The 21,830-nt window shown below is 43.3% G+C and overlaps 2 protein-coding genes, 1 long non-coding RNA gene and 1 pseudogene across 12 annotated transcripts in view; 2 read left to right on the top strand and 2 right to left on the bottom strand.

Moving 5' to 3' along the window:
- Nucleotides 1-245: 245 nt before the first annotated feature.
- Nucleotides 246-11,497, bottom strand: Slc25a53 (solute carrier family 25 member 53). Of its 2 annotated transcripts, none has more exons than XM_028770316.1 (2): nt 11,435-11,497; nt 246-2,714 (listed from the first exon to the last, which is right to left on the bottom strand). In XM_028770316.1, exon 2 carries the CDS (start codon nt 2,681-2,683, stop codon nt 1,763-1,765), a length of 921 nt encoding a protein of 306 aa, XP_028626149.1. In that variant the 5' UTR covers nt 2,684-2,714; nt 11,435-11,497; the 3' UTR covers nt 246-1,762. The 2 variants fall into 2 exon arrangements, with proteins under 2 accessions (XP_028626149.1, XP_028626150.1); XM_028770317.1 differs by lacking the exon at nt 11,435-11,497 and adding an exon at nt 9,622-11,409.
- Nucleotides 10,847-14,858, top strand: Zcchc18 (zinc finger CCHC-type containing 18). Of its 8 annotated transcripts, XM_028770308.1 has the most exons (5): nt 10,847-10,959; nt 11,646-11,821; nt 12,206-12,260; nt 12,430-12,570; nt 12,982-14,858. In XM_028770308.1, the coding sequence occupies exon 5, from the start codon at nt 13,107-13,109 to the stop codon at nt 14,286-14,288; it is 1,182 nt and encodes a 393-aa protein (XP_028626141.1). In that variant the 5' UTR covers nt 10,847-10,959; nt 11,646-11,821; nt 12,206-12,260; nt 12,430-12,570; nt 12,982-13,106; the 3' UTR covers nt 14,289-14,858. The 8 variants fall into 8 exon arrangements, with proteins under 8 accessions (XP_028626141.1, XP_028626144.1, XP_028626147.1 ...); XM_028770311.1 differs by lacking the exon at nt 10,847-10,959 and having other exon boundaries at nt 11,616-11,821; nt 12,209-12,260; XM_028770314.1 differs by lacking the exon at nt 10,847-10,959 and having other exon boundaries at nt 11,616-11,821; nt 12,435-12,570.
- Nucleotides 14,859-16,519: 1,661 nt separating this feature from the next.
- Nucleotides 16,520-16,822, top strand: LOC114623636 (annotated as a pseudogene).
- Nucleotides 16,823-20,082: 3,260 nt separating this feature from the next.
- The window catches only part of LOC114623641, a 36,830-nt gene continuing 35,082 nt past the window's right edge, over nt 20,083-21,830 (bottom strand). For both annotated transcript variants that reach the window (XR_003711797.1, XR_003711799.1), the window contains exon 9: nt 20,083-21,122. This is a non-coding gene — a long non-coding RNA (uncharacterized LOC114623641). The remainder of the gene's footprint in view (nt 21,123-21,830) is intronic.

Genomic DNA, 21,830 nt, shown 5'->3' with positions numbered 1-21,830 from the left:
AGACAAATGGGTCATTATAAAGGACAATTTTGGTTCAGTGAGGAGGTGTGGATAGAGGAATTTACCATGATATCATGTATGAAGCAAGAACTGCAGCACATGCCATCTTGGGAATACTCAAAATTCTAGAGCTGAAAGGAGTAAGTGTGCAGTGTGCATCTGTGCAGTGTGATTCTGTTTATGTAGTTTTGGTGCTAAAGTCGTTATAATTGCAAGCACGCTGTAAATATCACAAACTCACTAAATATTGTGGTTTAACAAAATTTTATTATCATTGTTATTGTCATTGGCATCATAATTAGCACAAAACTAAATCCACTATTAAAAGAAAACAAACACATCCCAAAGGCATGTGTTTTGTTGTCAATGAGTCAGTAACATTATCTTCATGTAATAGGGATAGCACCCTGAGGATAGAGACTATATCACAGCTTGATAATCAATTCGATAATTCACCAACTTTATTGAGCACCTAGGCACAATGGAGGATTTAAAAACTCATATAAGAATCCCTGCTTTCAAGAAGTTTGCAGACTAGTAGGAGGTATTGAAGAACAGCAAGAACATTAGGACCACATGGGACCAGTGACACAATGGGATCAGTGCATGTTGATGAGCTGCTAAAAAGTATATCACAAAATCAATGTCACTTTCAGGTTTTTTTCGGGGGGAGCGATAGAGAAAGGGCTCCATACAGACAGTGGCATCAGAGCTGGACTTTTGTAAATTGCAGGCTTTTTATTGTAGAGGACGGCAGTGCAAGTGGAGAGAACAGTGTGGGGCAGAGTATGGCCTTGGGTAACTTCATGAAATGTTTAGGGAGTGAAAAACACTGCATTTGGCTGGCCTATGCAGTCCATGCATGTGGGATAATAATATGTAGAAAGTTATATGGAGTCCATATAGACAATGGCTCTGAATGGCAGGCTAAGATCATTCACTATTCTATATAGCTGTCCACAGCAACAGAATTAGTGGTTAATTATGAAGAGATATGCTCATGCTAGTTCCAGGTTTATCTTATAGAAACTTAAATGGTTTGTAGGCAACATAATCTGGATAACACCAAACCACTTATAGTAATAGTTTTCTCTATTTGGTATGTAATTAAAATTCTTGCTTCAAAGCCTTTTTTTCCTTCTATCCAGGCACCAAATGTTTTCTCAGCCCCATGTCCAGCATCATCAGTTCTTGTGGCATCTGATGGGTGGAGGTGAGCCTAATCTAGGGTTTGTAATCAGAACAGAGACCCTGAAAATGGGACCCATAGCTTGAAGCGAGAATGGCTGTGGTAGAGGCAATGAGAAATGTCAGTAAAACATAGGCATCTCTGAAGTTGTCCTCAAAGTCTAGTACAGGTCATTGAACTTGAAGTTCCACTCAGTTTGGTCAGAAGGACACATAGAAGGATTCCCAGACCTTACAGTACTAAGTAGAGTTTTCTTTTAAAGTTTCCTCTTATTTAAAAAAAAATTCCTTGAAGGAATGACACTTAATCTGGGCTACAGCTTATTTAAAGGCTTATTTAAAGGCTCCAGGTTGTGAGATTACTGAAGCTGTGTGTAGACTCGGGAGACTTTCTTTGACCAAGGAATCCTGGTAGGCTTTGTCTGTGACTAACAGGTGAAAAGTTAGGAGCTTCTCCCATGCAGTGCCAGTTTACAGATAATGGTTGTTTTAGGTAACCAAGCCAAAGAAATATACTATACACAACCAACAAGGAAAGATTTAGAACAAGAATACCATAGCCACATATCTTTAGTCAGTCTTTCATCTCTTTCTTGTTGTGAGCCTTTCTCTGTAAGAAGTCATGGATAGCAGTAGTGAGGCCCCAGGTCACACTGGACCTGAGGACGATCAGGGATCCTCCTCTATAAATCAGCAGGACTTTTCTACCTCGAGTGTCCCACACATCTTGTGCAGAGGCCCACAGGCTTGGCATTCTCTGCCAGCCAATATGAGACTGCATATTGGCAACTAACACAATCAGAGGATACAGAATCAGGCAGGTGATTGTTCCATTGACACTACCAGACACCAAAGCAGGAACCCAATGGGGCAGGCCCTGCCTTGCCAAGCCATCCTGGATAGGATCCTTGAAGGAGAAATAGAGAGCACTTCCCAGGCTGTTTCTGACAAGGACTGGCCAGAAACCCCGATAATAACCCAGTGACAGTCTCCCCCAAAGCCCATAAGAATTGAATTCCTTGAGAATGCTGAAGGTGCTAGGGAAGCAAGCTTGCTTTCGAGCATCCTGAAGCACATTCTGTACTCTTTCAAAGGGGCTCAGTGCGACAGCTTCTACTACACCTGACATGAGCCCTGCAGTCCAACGCTGTCCGAGTGAGTGTGGCCCAACCGGGGAGAGAAAGCACAGCAAACTATCATAAGTGCCAAACAGCAGAGTCCCTTGGAGAGTCTTGGAGAGAAGAGGAGGGTAGATGCCCCGGTAGAAGTACTGAGGGCCTTCATGCCAAAGCTGTCTCACAGCCTCTGACACTGCCACAGCATGGATCTGCTGCCGGAACACAACCTTATAGATAGGAAAGGTCAGGAAAGTAGACATAAAGTTGGAAATTGCCCCAAGGGTGTAGGCCTGTGACTGCCAGCTTTTCTTTCCTGGAACTTCTGCTCGGGCCCTGTGTTGAAGCTCCTTCCCAGCAGAGTTGTTCTGTTCCTCCATGCTGAACACAACTGGACACAGATGGAAGAAGCTAGCAAGAGGAGACAAGAAGTTAGGCCAACTATTTAAATGTCTTGACACAGGTTTTCCAGGTTTGGTCTGAGAAACTTGGCTATCAGGAAACACTTTTGACAGTTTCTAAAACAGACATGCCCTTAGGGAATTAATAACTCATCAACCTTAAATGAAAAATTTAATTTATTTCCCTTGATAGTATGTGATACTTTGGTGACACAGTAAAATTCAAACATTCAAAGAATTATGATTAAGAATAATAGAAATGAGGAAACCTACTACCTTCAATTCTTAACCGCAAAACTTAGCATTTTGAAAATGTTCCTGCATGCATGTACGAGTACACTCAAAGAGGCTAAAGAAGACATTGGATCTCCTGGAGTTACAGGTAGTTTGAGTCACCTTGATGTGGGGCTAGGAACCGAACCTTGGTCTTCTGCTGAGCTGTTGCTTTAGATCTTATTACCTACTGAACAAGTTAGTTGTTTCTCTCTTTCCCAAACTGTTTTGCCATGCTATGGGTTGATCCCAGGCCTTGTGTGCCAAGGAAGTCTGCAATCAGATTCACAACCTCCACCCCACAATTTTGTTGGTGTGTGTGTGGTATTTGTTTATGTTAGTGTTCATTTGTGTGTCCGCATGTTTATGCAGATGTATGTGTGTGCAGGTGTACACGTGTGTGTGTGTATGTATGTATGTGTGTGTTTGTATGCATGTGCATACATGTGCATGGATGTGTATACTAGTAGAAGATAGAAATGTATACTGCTTGTCTTCTACAGGTCTCCAACTTATTTTTTGAAATAGAGTATCTCACTGAACCTGGAGTTCACTAATTTGGCAAAAATAGCTGACCAGAGGGTTCCAGAGGTCCTCCCATTATTGCTTTCCCAGGTCTAGGATTACATGCCTGGCATTTTTACGTGGATGCTATTGATCTAGGTTTGAATCCTTATGCTTACAGAACAAGCCCTTTACTGATTCATCCCTCTCCCCATCAAAAGGTTTTTTAAGGTAGTAAAAAATTGCAGTGAGAAGCTTTGTTTTGGTTGTAAATTTGGGGGTGAGAACCTCCTCCCATCTACCTCTGTAGCTTCCTGCCCAAACTATAGCTGTCTCATGACAACTCCCTACTCCTCCATAATTGAAGGAAGGGAAGAGCAGCTGCTTCTGGAAGTTCCTCCATGCCACGATGCTCAGCACCTGGCAATTTTCAAGTTTTACCTTTTACATGTATAGCTACAGAATACAGCAGGGTTAGCCGGGCAGTGGTGGCGCACGCCTTTAATCCCAGCACTTGGGAGGCAGAAGCAGGAGAATTTCTGAGTTCGAGGTCAGCCTGGTCTACAGAGTGAGTTCCAGGACAGCCAGGGCTACACAGAGAAACCCTGTCTCGAAAAACCAAAAAACAGAATACAGCAGGGTTTCTCATTTTGTGCTCTACTGACATTTGACACAAGATCGTTCTTTATTCTTACTGTCTGTTTTAGCCACAGAAGGATGTTTATCAAGGTGCCTGGCTACTGCTCACTGCATACCAGCCAGAATCACAAGTCATGTTGCACATATGTAAGAATCAAAACAGCACCATCAAGGCATGTAGCTCAGTTGACAGACTACTTTCCTAGTGTTCATGAAGCTCTGTGTTTAAGCCCTATCACCATATAAACTGTGCACAATGGTGCATATATGTAACCCATCATTGGGGAGTAAAGACAAGGCGATGAGGAGTTCAAGGCCACCCTCAATTACTTACCAAGTTCAAGACCAAGTGGGAAAAAAATAAGACAACCCCCTCCACACACACACACTTAAAAATCTTAAGACATGGAGTCGTTGTATTAGATACAATTTGGGGGCCAAGACACAAGAGGGAAACTTACAATCAAGAAAGAAACAAGAGCTAGATGTGGTAGCACAGACCTGTGGTCTGAGCTACTTGGGAGGCTGGGGTAAGAGATCACTTGAATCTGAATTTCAAAAGTTGCCTGAGCAACATAGTGAAACCCTGTCAAGAAGGAAGGGAGGGAGGGAGGGAGGGAGAGGGAGGGAGGAAGGAAGGGAGGAAGGGAGGGTTTGCATAGGTCTGAGAAGAGAGGGCAGGCAGCAGTGGCACCTGTCATGTCAGAGAAAGGAAGCAGATGGCTGCTCAGGTACAAACAAGGATGATTAGAGCACATGCTAATCAAGACGGAAGGCAGAAACAGGAAGTTTAGCCACAATTGTGGACAGCAAGTTTCACACAGAACCTAGAACACTGTGGTCTGTGGTTATGGCTCACTTAATAGGGCAATAGGCCAACCAGGCTGAGGCCCCACGGTAGAGACTAGGTGCTACATGCAGGCTATACAGCCGTCTCTGGGATTCTGCACTCACAACTGACCTTCAGTGCTTCTCTTGGCCCTGCCTGGCCCCAGCCTCTTTTCCTGTTCCATCCCTACTCACACAATATCATTTCGCACCCCTTTTGCTGAAGCCACACTCACTTCATAGAGATGGGGGGGGGCTCACCCTTTGGTTCTGCCCATGACCATCTCCTCTGCCCCCAGCACTTCATGTTGTCCTAAAGCCTTAGCCTCCTTCACCTTCAAAACCAGAAGGGGAGTAGAAGGCCCTGCGTTCCTATGATTCTTTGGCTGAGAACTAGCCAGGGCCAAAGGTTCAAGGGGGGCATTTCTAACATCCATGTAGAATAATTCTGGGCACCTGGCAGTCACTTCCATATCTCAGGAGCCAAACGGGGTTCCTCCCCTACCTCTTCCTACCTAGGTCAATCAGACCTCTAAAGCGACAGAAGCCTGGTACATTCCACATCTCTCCGTTCCAAATCTCACCTTGGCCTTAATAAGGACAAGCGATGAGATAAAAGGTTTTCACTTCATCTAACTGACTTCAGTAACATTCCCGTTCCTGCTCTCATTTTTATAAAGATGTGTATATCACTCCAAAGGGCAGTCTGACTTAGTAGAAGGAAAGTGGTTTGGCATACCCACATTGTAAGCTCTGGTTCTGTTATCAACATTTTATAGGACTTTAGAAATTTAATGACCTCTTGGAGCCTCTTTTTACTTTAGTTATAAAATTATCAGGCAAGGAAAGCTATTCTGTTGGCATCCCCCAAACTCTATTCTGTCACAAGAGCTCAGATGTGAGAGATTTTGTACCTGTGGTTGATAATGGCATTGCACTTTTGTACCACAAATTCCTTCTACCATTTATATCAATAATTTTGAGAGATTAAAAGTGAATAGTAATTAAGAAGCATCGTACTTAAAATATCTCATATATCATTTTATAATTCTAATTACTTGTATTTTATCCAGGGAATGTTTCTCTTGTGAATTTTTCTCTTAAGATACTTTAGGGAATAATAGATCCAGAACTGAATTCTGCCTTCACTGCTTACTTAGCTGTGTGACCTGGGAGGAGGGCAGGAAGGTTGATATCTCACACATTCTTCAGCTCTAAAGTGGTAACAATAAGGTCTATAACACAAAAGGCTAATATAAAGATTAATAGCAACATGAGATAAAGTCGCTGAAAACCTATGACTTGGCGACTGTATGTTTTGAAAGTATCCAAAAAGATTATTCCCAACATCATTATCTGTCTTCACAGAGTACATGTTCCCGAAGACCAGCTAGAGCCAGATGAAGTGGCATGCTGGAACATATCCACTGTTCCTATGGGAGCCAGGGAAGAGCTTTCTCAAAGGCTCAACATAACCCTCCAGGAGAACCTGGTACCCTAACATTAATTTCAAAGTATGGGATGGAGAAGGGGCTTGGAGACTGCTTTGAATAATCATCATTTAAACCCTATGATCTGTCTCCCACGTCTACAAACCTAATCAAATGAGCATACTGGAACTAAGACTTCCATGGCTAGTCTAGTGAACATAGGTATCATGGGTGGGCATCCTATGAATCAGGCCTGCATCTATCTGTTCATTTGGAGAAATTCACAGGCAGTCCTTTGGTCAGTTAAAAAGCACATACCAATCATCTTTTAAGTCATGGGTAAATCACTATGGAGCTAAAGATGGATAGGATTTGCTACCTGTCATCAAGGACATGGGAATTTAGTGGGGTAGACAGTTCAGCAATGGACTCACTCGCACTGGAAAACAAAATAAAAATAACATGGTCAAAGAAGATAAATAAGGGCAATTTATTTTACACAGGACAAGGAAATCTCAATGCTGGCAAGAATGTGGAGAAAACACATCCATTATATACTGTTTATGGAAATGTAAGTTAGCACAGACACCACAAATATCAGTATTAAGGGTCCTCAGGAAAGAAAAAAAATAAAGTAGATGGTTCAGCTATTCCACTCCTGAGTATATACCTGGAAAAAATTCAACGGGCTTACCAAAGAGACATCTGAATCGTCCTAGTTTGTTGCCACATTATCCACAGTCATTATTAAAGAATCAGTCTAAGTATCCATAAACAAATGAATGGATAATAAACATGAGGTGTGTAGATTAGTAAACTAAGTATTATTCTGCCACAAAAAAAGAGCAAACCCTATCATCTACAGCAGGATGGAAGAAACTTGATGATGCTATGCTAAGTGAAATTAGTCAGGAACAGGACATCAAATATAGCATGCTTTTATAAATTGGAAACTTAAAAATTGTAGACTTGTAAGTAGAAGAGTAATTGTTAGGGCTTGGGAAGGTAGGGGGGTATAAGAGGATGGTTCGTATAAGGCAACATCACATTGAAATCCATTCAAATGCTAGAGATCAGGAATCCATTCAAAAGTCAGGAGTCACTCTCACCACAGGATTTTTCAAAACTTCCCAATGCACTAACATGTGCCATGAATATGTGTTAATAAAAATGTTCTCAGGAAAGAGGTGGCACCAGCCTTAAATAAGTCACCTCTTGTTAGGGGGGAATAAGTGGAAATAGGTGTTTTACACTGAGGAAGAGACCTAAAGGACAAAAATTATTGTTGGCAGGGATACGTGCTTCTAGAACATTGGTTCTCAACCTATGGGTCACAACCCCTTTTTTGGGGGTTAAAGGGCACAGGACACCTAAGATAATCTGCATATCAGATATTTACATTACGATCCATAACAGTGGCAATTTTTCAGTTATAAAGCAGAAATAAAATATAAGTTTATGGGTTGGGGCCACCACAACATGAAGAACTGCATTAAGGGGTCACAGCATAGGAAGGTTGAAAAACACTGTCCTAGAATATTGTGCTTGGCCTTCACACCCATAGAAGAAAGACCTTCCCTGGCCTTCATAAGAACACTGGATGTGTTTCTGCAAGGCACTTCATCTGGTCCTGACTGATCTTCAGGAATATATATTCTGGGAAGACAGAACAGCCTGTGGTGCTAGCCTTGTAGATGGTTTAGGAAAACAAAACAACAAAAAACCCAACCCCCTTAACTCCTCCCTGCCCCTCCCCCTCAAAAAAAACCAGACAGAGCAGAGGCTAACACAAGGAGTCATAAAGAGGGCCATGTTTATTGTCCCCACTCGTGTATGTTATAGAGAACACTGTAGTCAGACAACCCTATGTTTGAATTCTGGTCTGCCATTCCCTGGCTTTATGAACTTGGCCAATTCTTTCCAACCCTTTGGACCTAATTATCATTACTGTTTTAATTTATATTTCTTTCTTTCACGCTTGTGAAGATCAGAGAATGATTGGGGCCCTCGATTCTCTTCTTCCACCCCATAGGTTCCCAGACTGAGCTCCAGTCACCAGGCTTAGTAGCAATCACCCTTACCAGCAGCCATCTCGCCCCGTGGACCACTATTTTTAAAGTGATTTTCATGAAGATTGCATGTAATCAAGAATATAAAGAGCCTGTGCTGTAAGTTTCAGTTTTTAAAATGAAGTGGTAGCAGCAAAGCTCAAATTATGACAAAACTAACATGCTCTCTGACTGTATTAGGATCTTCTATTAGGATGCTTTCTTTTATTCTGTTTTTTTCCCCCTCTTCAGTGCTAGGGATCAAAACTAGGGTTAGTTTTTACATACTAAGAAGATACTCTCCTGCTGAACTGCATCCCCAACCCCGCAGGATACATTTACACTTTCCCCTCAAAATGGAAATGGAAAGTACTCATGGGTTGTGGAGTTGGGCAACCCTGGGCTAGCATCCCGGTGGCTCCACTTTCAAGTAGTACAGCTTATTGCAAGCCACTTCACCTCCTTGAAACTCAATTTTCTATGCTGAAAAATGGTGCGTGGTGCCTGTGTCAGCAGGGCTGCCGAGTTTAAATGAGATAACTAATGGAAAGCTCCTGGCACAGAGGAGCCTGCTGCCAAAGGGAGCCACCATTATTTTGTCTGAAAGCTTTACCTCTTAACCCTCAAGCTTTTAAGGTTCATTTGTCAAAATCCAAAAATGTGGCCTCATTAGAACCATCCTTTGGTGCACACTCCCATCCACGTGGCCAGAGATAAGAGATGTTCTGCATCCCAAAGGATTTTGCTAGTAACTTTCCTCTAAAACATTCTTGCCTCAACCTCTGAACCTATACCAAATCCATTCTTCTCATTAATTTTTTTTATCAAAACTCTCAGATCTCTCCTTTAGTTTCTGGATCTTACCCACCCAGTCCAACAAAACATCTACTTTGGTGATGAAGCCAGTGGAAATACAGAACAAGAGTCTGCTATGAAGTTGTTGTTTAACATGATACTAGGAACAGAGCAAGATATGAAGGAAATCTACCAGGTACTCCCAGTGTCAGCCTTAACTCTGCCAGGTGAACTGCCTGCTTCCTATGTACCTCCAATGCTCTCTACCCCCACGGTTCTACCCCCAAGAGAAAGACTACAACATCAATAGAGAAGGTGCTTCTTTCCAAATTTGGATTGCTTATGTAATTCTAATCACTACACTTGTAAATAAGAAGGCAGACAGGAATAAGTGAAATACCTTAGCAGGTTGAAGACAAAGCCAATGGTAATTGCAGGGTTTCAAATGGTTCTCGTGCTTCCAAGCATCAAGAGTCCAGTGCAAACCCTACAGGGGCCTCCTAGCTACCATCTACACGGGAGAAGTGTCACCTGCTGTCTAAGAACCAGAAGCAGAAAAAAAAAATGGAGCAGATTTTCTCGCCTCTGGCTTCACGGCCCATTCGATTTGGACAGCCTTGCATGCCGTTTCCATGGAGTTGCTCCTTCCTGGGGCCAGTGATGCCAAATCCAGCAAAGGAGAAGTCCCCTGAAGAGCTCACAGAAGGGCAACCTAGCAACCTAGCCTTGAGCCAGGAAATGAAAGAGCTATATCAGCAGCAGAGAGCTGTGGTGTGGGGGTTAGGTCAAATGTTTTGTTTCTCACACTTCTGTCCTCAAGCAGGTGTTGAAAGAGGAAGATGTTATGAAGATTGTAGGGCAGTGAATGATTCTTAACTCTTTGGAGGCCACAGGCCCATCTAAAAATTTATAGAGCTATGGGGATCAGGAAAAAGTGGTCAAATTCTTTGCATGCAGTTTCAAGAAGGACTTGAGGTAGGAACTTATGCTCTGGAATTAAACATTTAAGTGGCAGACCCATTTACTGATAGTCTTCAGGATGGTATGGTGTTTAGAACAGTGGTTCACAGCTTCTCTATAACCCAGAATCAATTATTGCAACAGGTAAAAATACAAATGACGTTGTTCATCCCCAGTCTGCAATAAAGCCAAATCTCCAGAGCTGGAGCCCAGCAATGTGCATTTTTAGAAAGCCCTCAACAATGATTCTGCGGTAGCCAACTGGGTACCTGTAATTTAGTTTGTAGCATGAATTCTGGATTGAGAGCTCTAGCTTCACCCTGTAATTTTAGGCAAGTCATCTCTGAGTCCGATTTCCTTTGGGGGTCACACAGAAATGCTGTTTATTTATTTATTTATTTATTTATTTATTTATTTATTTATTTTTACAAACAGGTGGTTTATTTTAGTGTAAAACAGGGAGCAGAAACGTGCCTCAGTTTCCTCCTTGGTATAGTGCATATCATGAAGGTTGCCCTTCCCATCTCTCCCCACTCCTCTCATCAGCGCAAGCATTATATTAGCAAAGCTGCTGAGATAGTTTGTGGATATATATGTACAAGTGAAAATGCTCTCTCTGGGTAGCTCAACACAGGGCAAAATGTTGGCATCAACACAGAGGAAAACGCTGGCATCAACAGAACAACTGACCGAGGTGCAAAATCCGACGCTATTAGCTTCTTTGCTGCATGATACAGGACAGGATGCCTAAGATCTTGGTGGCTCAGTTTTCTCATCTGTAAGTTGACGTCAGTTCTTGGTTATTAATTTTATGTAGCCCTATAGTGGTCCTCTCATCCTCATTTTGGTTTTTCTCCACTAACCCTTAATCTGACACTACAAAGGGGGTGTTTAAAGGGTGTAACCCTTGAGGCTAGATGCCAGGGCTGGGTGAGAGTTGTTAATTCTGTGCTTCCTACCCATACTGCCTAGGTGCTTACATCCCCCTCTCTGTTAAATGGGTACACTGCTATGTTTTTTAGCGCAAGACTGCTGAGAAGAATACACGAGATGTCCGTGCAAGCGCGCTGGCCACACAGAAAGAGCTCAGCCAATGCTATCCCCTTCCCCCCTATACAAAGGTGAAGAACTCTCATTGTTCACTTGGTTTCGGTCCCACCTCGTGTTTAAGGCATCTGGTCGCAAAGCATCGGAGGGGAGCCAAAGCGGAAGGCAATAGGAAGAAGGGAAGAGAGGGAAAGCTGCAAACTCACGAATGAAATGTAAAAGGGCCAGGTCCGTGAGTCCAAGCTGCACTTGACGCCGCGCCCGCTCCCGCGCCAGTCTGCCGCAGCCCCCTCTAGCAGGTCCCCCCCTCTGGCAGGCATTAGCATCCTGGCCCAGGCTTTGCAGGGAGGCCGCCCCTGCTCACTGCTGATTGGTCACGCCACTACCTTCGTCACTCTCTTTTGTCTCAATGGGCAGAGGCTAAAAGCAGCCGCTGCTGCTCTGCAGGCTGAAATTGAGGGCGGGGGCAGCTGCAGCTGCCTTGGAAACCGCGGCTGCGACTCTGCTACCCCTGGTTGGGCAACCCTGCAAAGAGCCGAGCCCAGACAGCTCCGAGGCTGAGGCGCCATCCTTTCCTCTGCAAGGCCTAAGAGGTGAGACAGCTTTTCGTAGCAGACCCTGAGCATCCTCTGTCCATCTACGAAGGTAAAGGAAGAAGGGTGCAACCGCATAATGCGGAGATGGGAGGATGAAACCTTAATATTTTGGGCTTCATAATTGGCAACGTCGAGGCAAGGAAGTGAACACCCTAGCGGTTGGGCTATATGGTGGTATGGGGTGAGTTTCACCTGGATGCTACCTTAGGATTTGCCTAGATTGGAGAGGGGACATTTTTTTTTTTTTCAGGAAGGTAGCAAAGGACAACGAGAATGATTCACAGTCTGTTTGTTCTGAAGCCCCCTTTCTCTCATCTCTTCCGAAATAGAAAATACGGGGTGGGAGGGTATCCAATTTCTCTTCTTTTTTTTTCTCCATAGCAGCTCATCAAAGCCGATTTCAAAAACGAATTCTGTGTGACTGATTGCAGAGCTGGTAGGCCTCTGTTTTCCCCGGGTGAAGTGGATTGGGGGAGGGGTGGGCCCTTTTGGCTTTTATTCTGAAGGTAGGGTTTTTCCTCCTGGCGACAATGGCGCCTATGAAGGAACCATGAGACTGCTGACGTCTCAGACCCTTGTCCTCCCCTCCTTTTGCTGTGGCGCAGTTTAGATTAGAGGCCCAGAGCACCTGGATCAGAGAGCCTGCGGTCCAGAGACCAACCCTACCTGGACAAGAACTATTACGGAAAGCACCTGTTGCAGAGGCTAGGCTTAAAATAAAGGTGGAAGCCAGTTTCTGAGCCCTGGTAAGAATCCTAGAAATGGGGGAGGGGGCAGAGGGCGGGGGGAGGAGGAGGGACTTGCTACCTAATATATTTAAGGCCTTATTAACATAATTCTGTAAGGTTTATTCTATTGCCCTCTATTTGAGAGCCTAGTAGGAGTTCCAAAAGGCTGCTGCAGCTGGAATTCCAAGCAACAGTTGTTGCTTCTCCTAGAGAACAGGCAGTGAGGTGGGGTGCAGTAGGGAGGGAGGAGATGCGACTGACAAAGGCCCCACTAGCACAGAGAAACTATTGCTCCTCAAGGTTGTGATGTGCCAGTTTCCTGCTGCGTAGTGGGCAAATATTCAAGACTGTAGAAAATGTGATTAGAAGCTTGTTTCCAAATCCATTGTGTTATTGATTTTTTGTTTGTTTGTTTGTTTTGTTTTACAGTTCCAACCCAAACACAAGGAAGAGACTGCCGGGGAACGTTTCTTTGGAGGTTTCTGCAGATTGGACTGTTTTTGTTTGCAGAAAGTCCAAGCGTCTTGTATTCAGATATCCAATTATTGTCAGGCATGGCTAGTCTCCTTGCTAGGATGGGTAACAGTCGCCGACAGAATGCAGCTTTTATGCCTTTTGCCCATTCCATGCTGAGGGCCCTGGGGAGGAGTCTTGGTCCTTTGATAGCCAACATTGCAGAGAGAAATATACAGTCGTTCTCTGGGAGGGCAGAGCTAGGCCCCGGGGAAGGAACCTTTGAGAACTGGCTAAGCCAAGTCCATGAGGTCCTGCCAGATTGGCCTATGTCTGAAGAGGAAAAGATCAAACGCCTGATGAGAACCCTTAGGGGCCCTGCCCGGGAGGCCATGCGTTTGTTCCAGGCTGACAATCCCAATCTAAATGTAGCAGAATTTTTGCGGGCAATGAAGTTGCTATTTGGGGGGTCAGAGAGCAGTATAACCGCACATGGCAAATTCTTAAACACCCTGCAGGCACAGGGAGAGAAACCATCCCTGTACGCGATCCGTTTAGAGGTGCAGCTGCAGAATGCTATCCAGGCAGGGGTCCTTCCTCAGAGTGAGGCAAACAGGACTCGCCTGCACCAGCTCCTTGTAGGGGCTGAGCTGAGTAGGGAGCTGCGCATCAAGCTTAAGGGTCTTCTCCAAATGCATGCGCATAATGAGCAGGAATGCCTTCCTGACTTCCTGGAGTTAATCAGGATGATAAGGGAGGAAGAGGATTGGAATGAGACTTTCCTTAGAAATAAGCGGCCCAGAAGATCTGAGACTGTAATGGAGCGGGCAGCCAGCCCTGTCGTCTTTCAGGGCTCCCTGCCTATAGTGATAGGCAGTGCTGACTGTAATGTGATAGAGATAGATGATTCCCAGGATGACTCGGATGAAGATGTGATTCTGGTGGAGCCTGAGGACCCTCCACTCTTATCCCCAGGCACCTCATCCCTGAGAGGCACAGCCAGCAGTCAGGAAGAAATGCTAGTTATTGAATCCTCTGATGATTATGATGAGGAGTCTCCTTCCACTAGCAGTGGTTCTGGGCAAAGGAATAATGGGCCTGGGGATCTAGGTAGAACCAGAAAGCGCAAGTACCCAATCCGCTGTCCTCATTGTGGTGAAGAGGGCCACGCCAAAGAAACCTGTGACAATACCAGCAACAAGGGCCAGGTTTTTGAGAATTTGATAGTCACTCTGCAGGAGCTGACTCATATGGAGAGACCAAAACCCTCTGTACCATATTAAGGTGTGAGACGCAGCCCCAGATCAATGTTTCAGTCTCCTCAGAAGCTAATTCTAAAAGAAAAAGGGATGGGGTGGGCTTCTAACATAAGGAATTCATTTAAAACAAGCTTTTCTTTGTCGAAGAGAAAGCAAACTGGGATACCATGTAACAGAGAGGCATGGACCCACATCATTCCTTGCTCATTCCATTAATTGCTTAATGGTTGTTCCTCTGTGTGTTGTTCTCTGGTGATTTTAATCTATCCGTGAAGTGGTATCTTCTTGAACCTTCCAAATGAAGTTAAAAAGAAAAAACCTAAAGTGCACATTCCCTGAAAATCTCCCCCTGATACCATCATTGTCAGCCCTTTGGTGACTATCCTTCTGTATATTTCCCTGTACCTGTGTGCCTAGGTATTTATGTATTGATAAAAGTGATCACATATAAGTGCTGTTCTATATTCTGTATTTTTTCATCAGGCAGTATATATTGTGGACTTCTAAATAAATGAATATATAACCATCTAATGTCATGCATACTATATCTTTGGTGAAGACAAATAAAAAGTGAAACTGATTGTAACAACTACAGGAGGAGTGTTTTATTTAAAGGTAAGATGGGAAGTTGAAATGGGCTACATATGTCTTCAACACCTCTTATAACTACTGGCCTGCCCCCCTAGTTCACACAGCCATCTGCAGCAAATAGTTAATGTCTCAGTGTCCTCAAACATATCTTCAGAAGTCTGACCATGGCCCAAAAGCGGAGGCATCCCTGTCTGTCTGGTTCTACCTCACCTCTTGGCCTGAGAGCAGAAGCTGAAGCTGACTTCTGGTGTCTGTCTTTGAGCATCCTTCTTGTGGGTACATTAGTCTTTTACTGAAAAACCTGACGGAGAATGACTGCATATAAGGCTGACAGCAGAGTGTAAATGAATGCTGATCTAAGGATCTGAAACATTTGTAAAAGATGTATTTTTATTTGAAGTATAGGACTTTTTGCCTGCGTGTATTATAAGCCTACAGAGGCAGGAAGATGGGGTCAGATCCCCTCTACCCAGAGTTTGTAAGTCACCATATGGGTAGGTATGGTGAACAAAATCTAGTTCTCCAAGGGCATAAAGTGCTCTTGACTGCTCAGATACCTCTAGCCGTAGTCTGAATCATTTTACCCCAATAGGATTTGCACAGGTCTGTCTGAGAAGAGGGTGTACAGCAGTGGCAGCTTGCTTGTCAGAGGCAGAAGTAGAGGCCAGGTGCTACATCAAGCTATACGGCCTTCCCTAGGATTCTGCACTCACAACTGGCCTTAGAGTGCTTCTCCTAGAATCTCCCTTCTTGGGTGGCCCTGCCTGGTTTCAGCTTCTTGTCCCGTTCCATCTCTACCTCCACAATATCATTTTGCACCCCCCCTTTACTGAAGCCACACTCCTTTTTTGGTGATGGAGGAGGCTCGCCCTTCTGTGTTCTGCCCATGATCATCTCCCCTGCCCCCAGCACTTCATGTTGTCCCAAAGCCTCAGTCTCCTTTGCCTTCAAGGCCAGAAGGGGAGTAGAAGGCCCTGCGTTCCTGGGAAATATAGCTTGCCAGGGGCAAATGTTCAAGGAGGAGGAGTATTTCTTACATCTTTCTGCAATAATTCTGGGCACTTGGCAGTCATATCCATATCTCAAGAATCAAAAGGGCCCCTCCCCTACCTCTTCCTGACTAGGACACTCAGGCCTACAAAGTCACAGGGTCCTCAATGTTCTTTCAGATTTATAGCTCTTACCTCTTCTCTACAACTTTCAAATCTATCCTGATTCCCAGGTTATAAGATCATTTCTGCCAGGGCTGCTCATCTTTTCTCAGTCTTCCCCTGTTTTGGGGGGAGTTCTCCCAGATTTACAGGTTCCCATAGAAAGTAGCTAGCTTTGAGAAGAAATATATGCTATATCCACACTGTCATCCTTCTCGTTACCTTGGAGGTCCAGTGTGGATTGCTGATTGGAAAAGCTACTCTGTAACTCATCCTGTCTTCCTTCCCCACCCTTTCAACTATACAAACCTCAAAGTGTGTGAATTTTCATTTCACCAAAAATGATGCAAAGCTGATCATTTCTATTTTACTTTGTGGGACACTGACTTTTCCTGTATTCAAGAAATACGTGCAGACTTTCTGTGTGATGGCTGGCCTAGTACTGTCACCCTCCTGGTGGCTGCTGAGACCTGTCAACTATCTAGTGCCTGCTGCTGCCCTCGAGGCCACGCCATGGAGCTCCTTGATAAAGCAGCCCTGAACATAATGCAGCCTCCAGAGTTTAGAAATGAAAATTCTTTATCTTTAGCTTCAACCTTGAAGACACTCCTGTTCTTTACAGCTTTAAGGATCACAGTTCCTATCTAGCTGTATTTTACAACTAAATCTTACATATTTGGAGGTGCCCTTGGAGTTTCTAATAGAGAACACTAATTTTATGCTGTAATTGTTGCTGTTCATGTGGTTCTGGCTCTGTTTGTTTATGTGGCATGGAATGAAGGCTCATAACAGTTGCATGAAAGCAAACAGGATTAAAGTGAATATCACCTTTTGATCGCATGAAATTTATTTTTGGAATATGTTAAATACTTCTGAGATATTGGTAATAAATATATTGTTTGAATAAAATTGAAGGAACATGTTTAAAAACAAAGAAAAATGTACAAACTGGGTATAGTGGGTATACACTTTAATCCCAGCACTCTGAAAGCAGGTGGCTCTCTATGAGCCCAGCCTGCTAAACAGAGTGAGTTTCAGGACAGCCAGGGCAACATGGCGAAACCCTGTCTCAAGATAATAAAAATAAAAATGAAAAAAGAGAAATATGTATGAGGAGAAAGCCTGGCATTTCTGCCTTCATTTTATATCCATCCCTTTTTCCTTCCGGTTACCTGTTTATCTCAGTACTATTTATCTCAGGCCTGCATGTCAATCACTCACTCTTTCATTCCTTTTCAAGGCTAAATGCATAGAGTAAATCAGCGTCCTAAACCTACAGTCACCATGGATTCTAGGAACAGCAGAATCTCACCGGAAAGCTAGTCCTTCAGATAAGGGCAAGTCTCTATGACAGCACAGCTGTATGCTAGTGTAGAAATAATCAATTTCAGTGAACCAGATTGACTTTCTCAAGCAATTACAGCATTAAGGACTTCATCAGATCACCCTGCAGGGCTGGGACTGAGGCGATATGATAAACTAGGCCACACTCAGAGGAGGCCAGCTTAATTACATATATCTCCTGCCCCTTGCCCCAGTCCTCCACTATTTAAACCTAAAGCTCATGTGGGTACCCAAGAGATGGACTTGGGGACATCTGTCTCAATATCTTCCCAATATGGTCACATTGACTAAATCTGTCTCTGCATTTTATTATTACATGTCTAATGAATGTTTTAGAGACAGCCTACCCTGTTGAGAAAACCCAACAATGCCTGTGTTGTTCAGATTCCTCTTGGCTTCCCTGAGCAGTATGGATCCCTGTGGAATGAAGAGGGTCTTATAATCTAGTATAGGTAAAAGGTAATCAGAAAAATTTTCATGGCCATATCTGTAGCGAGCCGTTCTGCTGCTCCGGTCCGCGGGTCAGGGAGCAAGAGAGAGAGTGGGGACAGGGACGCAAAGAATGGAGACAAGATGAAGTCTGCCTGCTGGAGACAGAGTCTGAGTCTGTCTGCTCTCTGTCAAGTCTGTCTAGTCGAAGTCTGTCTGGAGACGAAGTCTGTCTGCTCTGACTAGTCTGTCTGCTCTCTGCCTCTGATTCTCCGTTGAGTCTGTCTAGCCTTCTGTTGAGTCTGTCTAGCCCTCTGTCGAGTCTGACTAGCTCTGACTCTGGGTCTGCCCTGGCCTCTCCTTTTCTCTCTCTCCTGAGTCAATCAAGTGCTGGGATTAAAGGCATGTGCTACCACTGCCCGACCTTGACTGAAAGAATCAAGATAATTATCAGAGTGTGTTCAGCTGTTGTAAACAAGTCTCTTGTCAGGTTATATGGCTCAAGATGGCTGCAAAGATAACAGCCGCTTTCGGCTCAGAGTCAGCTCCCAACAAAAATGTGGTATGTATCATGTTTTACCAAATTATATCCCCATTAGAATAAGAGCCATAGTTTACAATGTCTCTATTCTGCTTGAGTTTTTTATTTAAATTCTCATGTTCCGTATTCACATAATTTTTTAATGCATTCCTCTATTATTGCTTGTGGGTTCAAAGATAAAGGCTCAAGAGCCCAGCAAATAAATATGAATGAAAAAAGTTAAGGACAAAGTAAACATGTCAGAGGCAGGATTCAAACCTGCACTGTCTCTTTAATTCTCCACAATGACCTTATGAGGGAGCTATCATCACAAGTGAGCAAAGGAAGGGCTGCAGCATTCCCAGACCAAGCAGATGAAGTTACTTAGTAAACCTTGATGAAAGAAAATAAGCAACAATTTTAATGAAGACACATATATTGTCCATTGATTAGAATACTCAGCAACTCAAAGTAAAAGAGATAGATGCAAAATGAAGGCAAAGATGCCACACATGTACCCTGCTTTTGTATAGCGTGGTGGCACACACCTATAATTCCATCACTCTGGAAACTGAGACAGGTTTGTCATGAGCTCAAGGTCACCATGGGTTACATAGCTTATCAAAGAGTCTGTGCTCTATCCCCTGTCCCTGCATTCCTTGTAGATAGGATAAATTTAGGGTTGAAAGTTTTGTGGGTGGGTTCCTGCCTGGCTACAGGAGGTGGCCTGTTCAGGTTCCATATCCCCAACGCTGCGAGTCATAGCTAAGGGTATCCCCACTGATTTTTGGGCATCTCTCTGATACTATTTTTTAAAAAAACTGCCTGTGAAAACTTTCAACCCAAAATTTATCCTGTCTACAAGAAATGCAGGCACAGGGAATAGAGCAGAGACTGAGGGAATGGCCAACCAATAACTGGCCCAACTTGAGACCAATCCCATGGACAAGCACCAATCCCTGACACTATTAATGATATCCATTTCAGACCAGGAGTGTAGCATGGCTGTCTTCTGAGAGGTTCCACCCAGCAGCTGACTCAAATAGATACTGACACCCACAGCCAAACAGTAGATGGAGCTTGGGGACTCTTATGGAAGAATAGGAGGAAGGACTGCAGGTCCCAACAGGGATAGGACCTCCACAAGAAGGCCAACAGAGTCAACTACCCTGGGCCCTTGGGGTTTTCAGAGACTGAACCTCACCAATCAAAGAACATACATGTGCTGGACCTAGTTCTCCAGGCATATATATAGTAGGTTTGCAGCTTGGTCTTCATGTGAGTCCTGAACAACTGGAATGGGAGGGGACTATCCCAAAAGCTATTGCCTGTCTATAGGATATGTTCTTCTAGCTGGGCTATCATGTTTGGCCTCAGTGAGAGAGGATGAGCCTAGCCTCGCAGAGACTTGATGTGCTAGGGTGAGGGAATACCAAGGAAGAGCATGAGCTCAAAGGATAAGGGGAGGGGAAATGAAGGAAGGATTGTGGTAGGGGGTAACTAGGAGGGGGGCATGAGCAGGATGGAAAATGAATAAGTAAAAAAAATTTAAAAAGAAGACAGCTTACTTCTCACTTGGAACATGTCTCAAAGAGAGCATGTAACATAAAGTGTTATTTTTTTCTCAAAATGAGTTTCATATAATTATATATGTATATGTAGTTTAACATAGTATTAAAATCTTGCTAAGATTTCTCATAAATATATACAAGCTTATTCTAGAACATATAAGGAAAAGTAATGAGAATAGCCAAAATACCTTTGAATGAATAAACTAGGGATAATCACTCTATCAGATATTAAAGTTTATTATACAGACAAAGGCTATTGAGATTTACTACTGGGGTAGCGTAAGACACAACCCAGAAATGAATGGAGAACCCATAAACAGACGAACAGAAATACACTCACCTGATTATTCAATAAGTGGCAGAAGGAAGTATAAAGAGATGATATTGGTACTCCTCTCAGTTCTCCTTTTTATTCTGTGTGGGACTCCAGTTCATAGGATGTCACAACATTTATTTAAGGGAAAATTTCCCTTCTAAGGTAAATCTGTCTAGATCTGCACTTACATACAAGCACAGAGCTGTCTCCTAGTGATTCTAAATCCTGTTAAATTGGTAACAAAAATTATAATTCCACTTCCTGCCAACCCAACACCAAACATATCACCTTAGTATTCTACCCTGGTTCATAAAGTCTCATGTTCATCTCAGAATTCATTTAGTCTCTCTCTAAAAGCTCTCATAGTCTTTAACAGTTACAGCTCTGCTCAAAAATTCAGTCTCTTCTGAGGCTCCAGACCATTTCTTAATTTTGAGCACCTATGAAATCAAAATACAAGTTGAACACTTCTAATATACATAAAAAGAAGAAACAGCCCCACTCTAAATGGGAAATAATGGGAGAACAGCAAGGAACAGCTGGATTAAAGCAAAACAAAACCCTAGTTACAACTAACATCTAATCCTCTAGCTCCATGGCTAGCATGTATCATGATAGGATGGACCATTTGAGGTCTAAATTTGGGTAGTAGTAGCACTCCAGTTCTGCCACCTACAGCACATGTGACTTCTGTCTTGGGCTTGTTCCACTGTGTTCTTGCAGCTTTCCTCAGTGGATAAGCACAAGTCTAGAATGAATCTCCAATATCCTAGTCCCTCTGCTGTAACTTGGGCTTCATCTTCCCAGCTCCATGCAATGGCTTTTCTGGGTATTTTTCCAGGGACTCCAACAATTATACTTAGTGCCTGGATGCGCGGGCTTTCTGTAGCCTTGGAACAAGTCTTCATGACTCACTCCCACTTGCTTCTTCTATGCCTGTAAAAGCAGAACCCCAGTGAATGATTATGCAGAATTCTGCTTTCAGCTTGAGATATAGCCTGGTCCAATTAGATCATATTGTCAGTGGCCTTTGTGTGCCTTTAATGTTGACCCCGGGGAAATGTTTCCCTGTGCATCCATTCCGGAGTAAGTAAGGGTCCACTGTGATGACATTCTTGGTTTAGGCTCTTTTCCTTGCCAAACTGTACATTTTTCTTATCTTTGTGCTTCACCTGTTGCTCCTTTTCACTATAACAGAATCCCAGCCTGAATGCTATCTTGTCTTAAAATTCCTTCTGCTAAACAAATTTCCATCATTTTTTTTTGTTTATTACTTTTGAATTCAGCTTCACTCAAGTTCTCTGGCATTGGCAAAATAAAGCAATATAGCACACATATATTTTTTTAAAAAAAAAAATTAGAACTAAACAAAATTAAAACTCCTTGCTTTATAAAAGACTCAGAACAAAAACCTAAGCTATAGAATGGGAGAACATATTTGAAAATATAAAACAACATGTTTGTGTTTTAAAAGTATTACTCTTCCACACAGAGTCCATACAATTCCCATAAAAATTCCAACAACATTCTCCACAGAGGTTTTAGAAAAAAAAATCCTAAACTTCCAATGGAAGCACCAAAGACCTTGAATTAGCCAAAGCAATCTTGAGCAGAAAAAATAGTGCTGGAAGTATCCCAATAGTT

The sequence above is a fragment of the Grammomys surdaster genome, unplaced genomic scaffold, assembly GCF_004785775.1.
Source record: "Grammomys surdaster isolate TR1022 unplaced genomic scaffold, NIH_TR_1.0 200, whole genome shotgun sequence".
NCBI lineage: Eukaryota > Metazoa > Chordata > Mammalia > Rodentia > Muridae > Grammomys > Grammomys surdaster.
Note: the sequence above shows the minus strand (reverse complement) of the source record. Positions and strands in the feature narration are given on the sequence as shown.

Excerpts from the sequence above, each read along its gene's own strand:
- Slc25a53 (XM_028770316.1), bottom strand. The coding sequence starts at position 2,683 with ATGGAGGAACAGAACAACTCTGCTGGGAAGGAGCTTCAACACAGGGCC.
- Zcchc18 (XM_028770308.1), top strand. The coding sequence starts at position 13,107 with ATGGCTAGTCTCCTTGCTAGGATGGGTAACAGTCGCCGACAGAATGCA.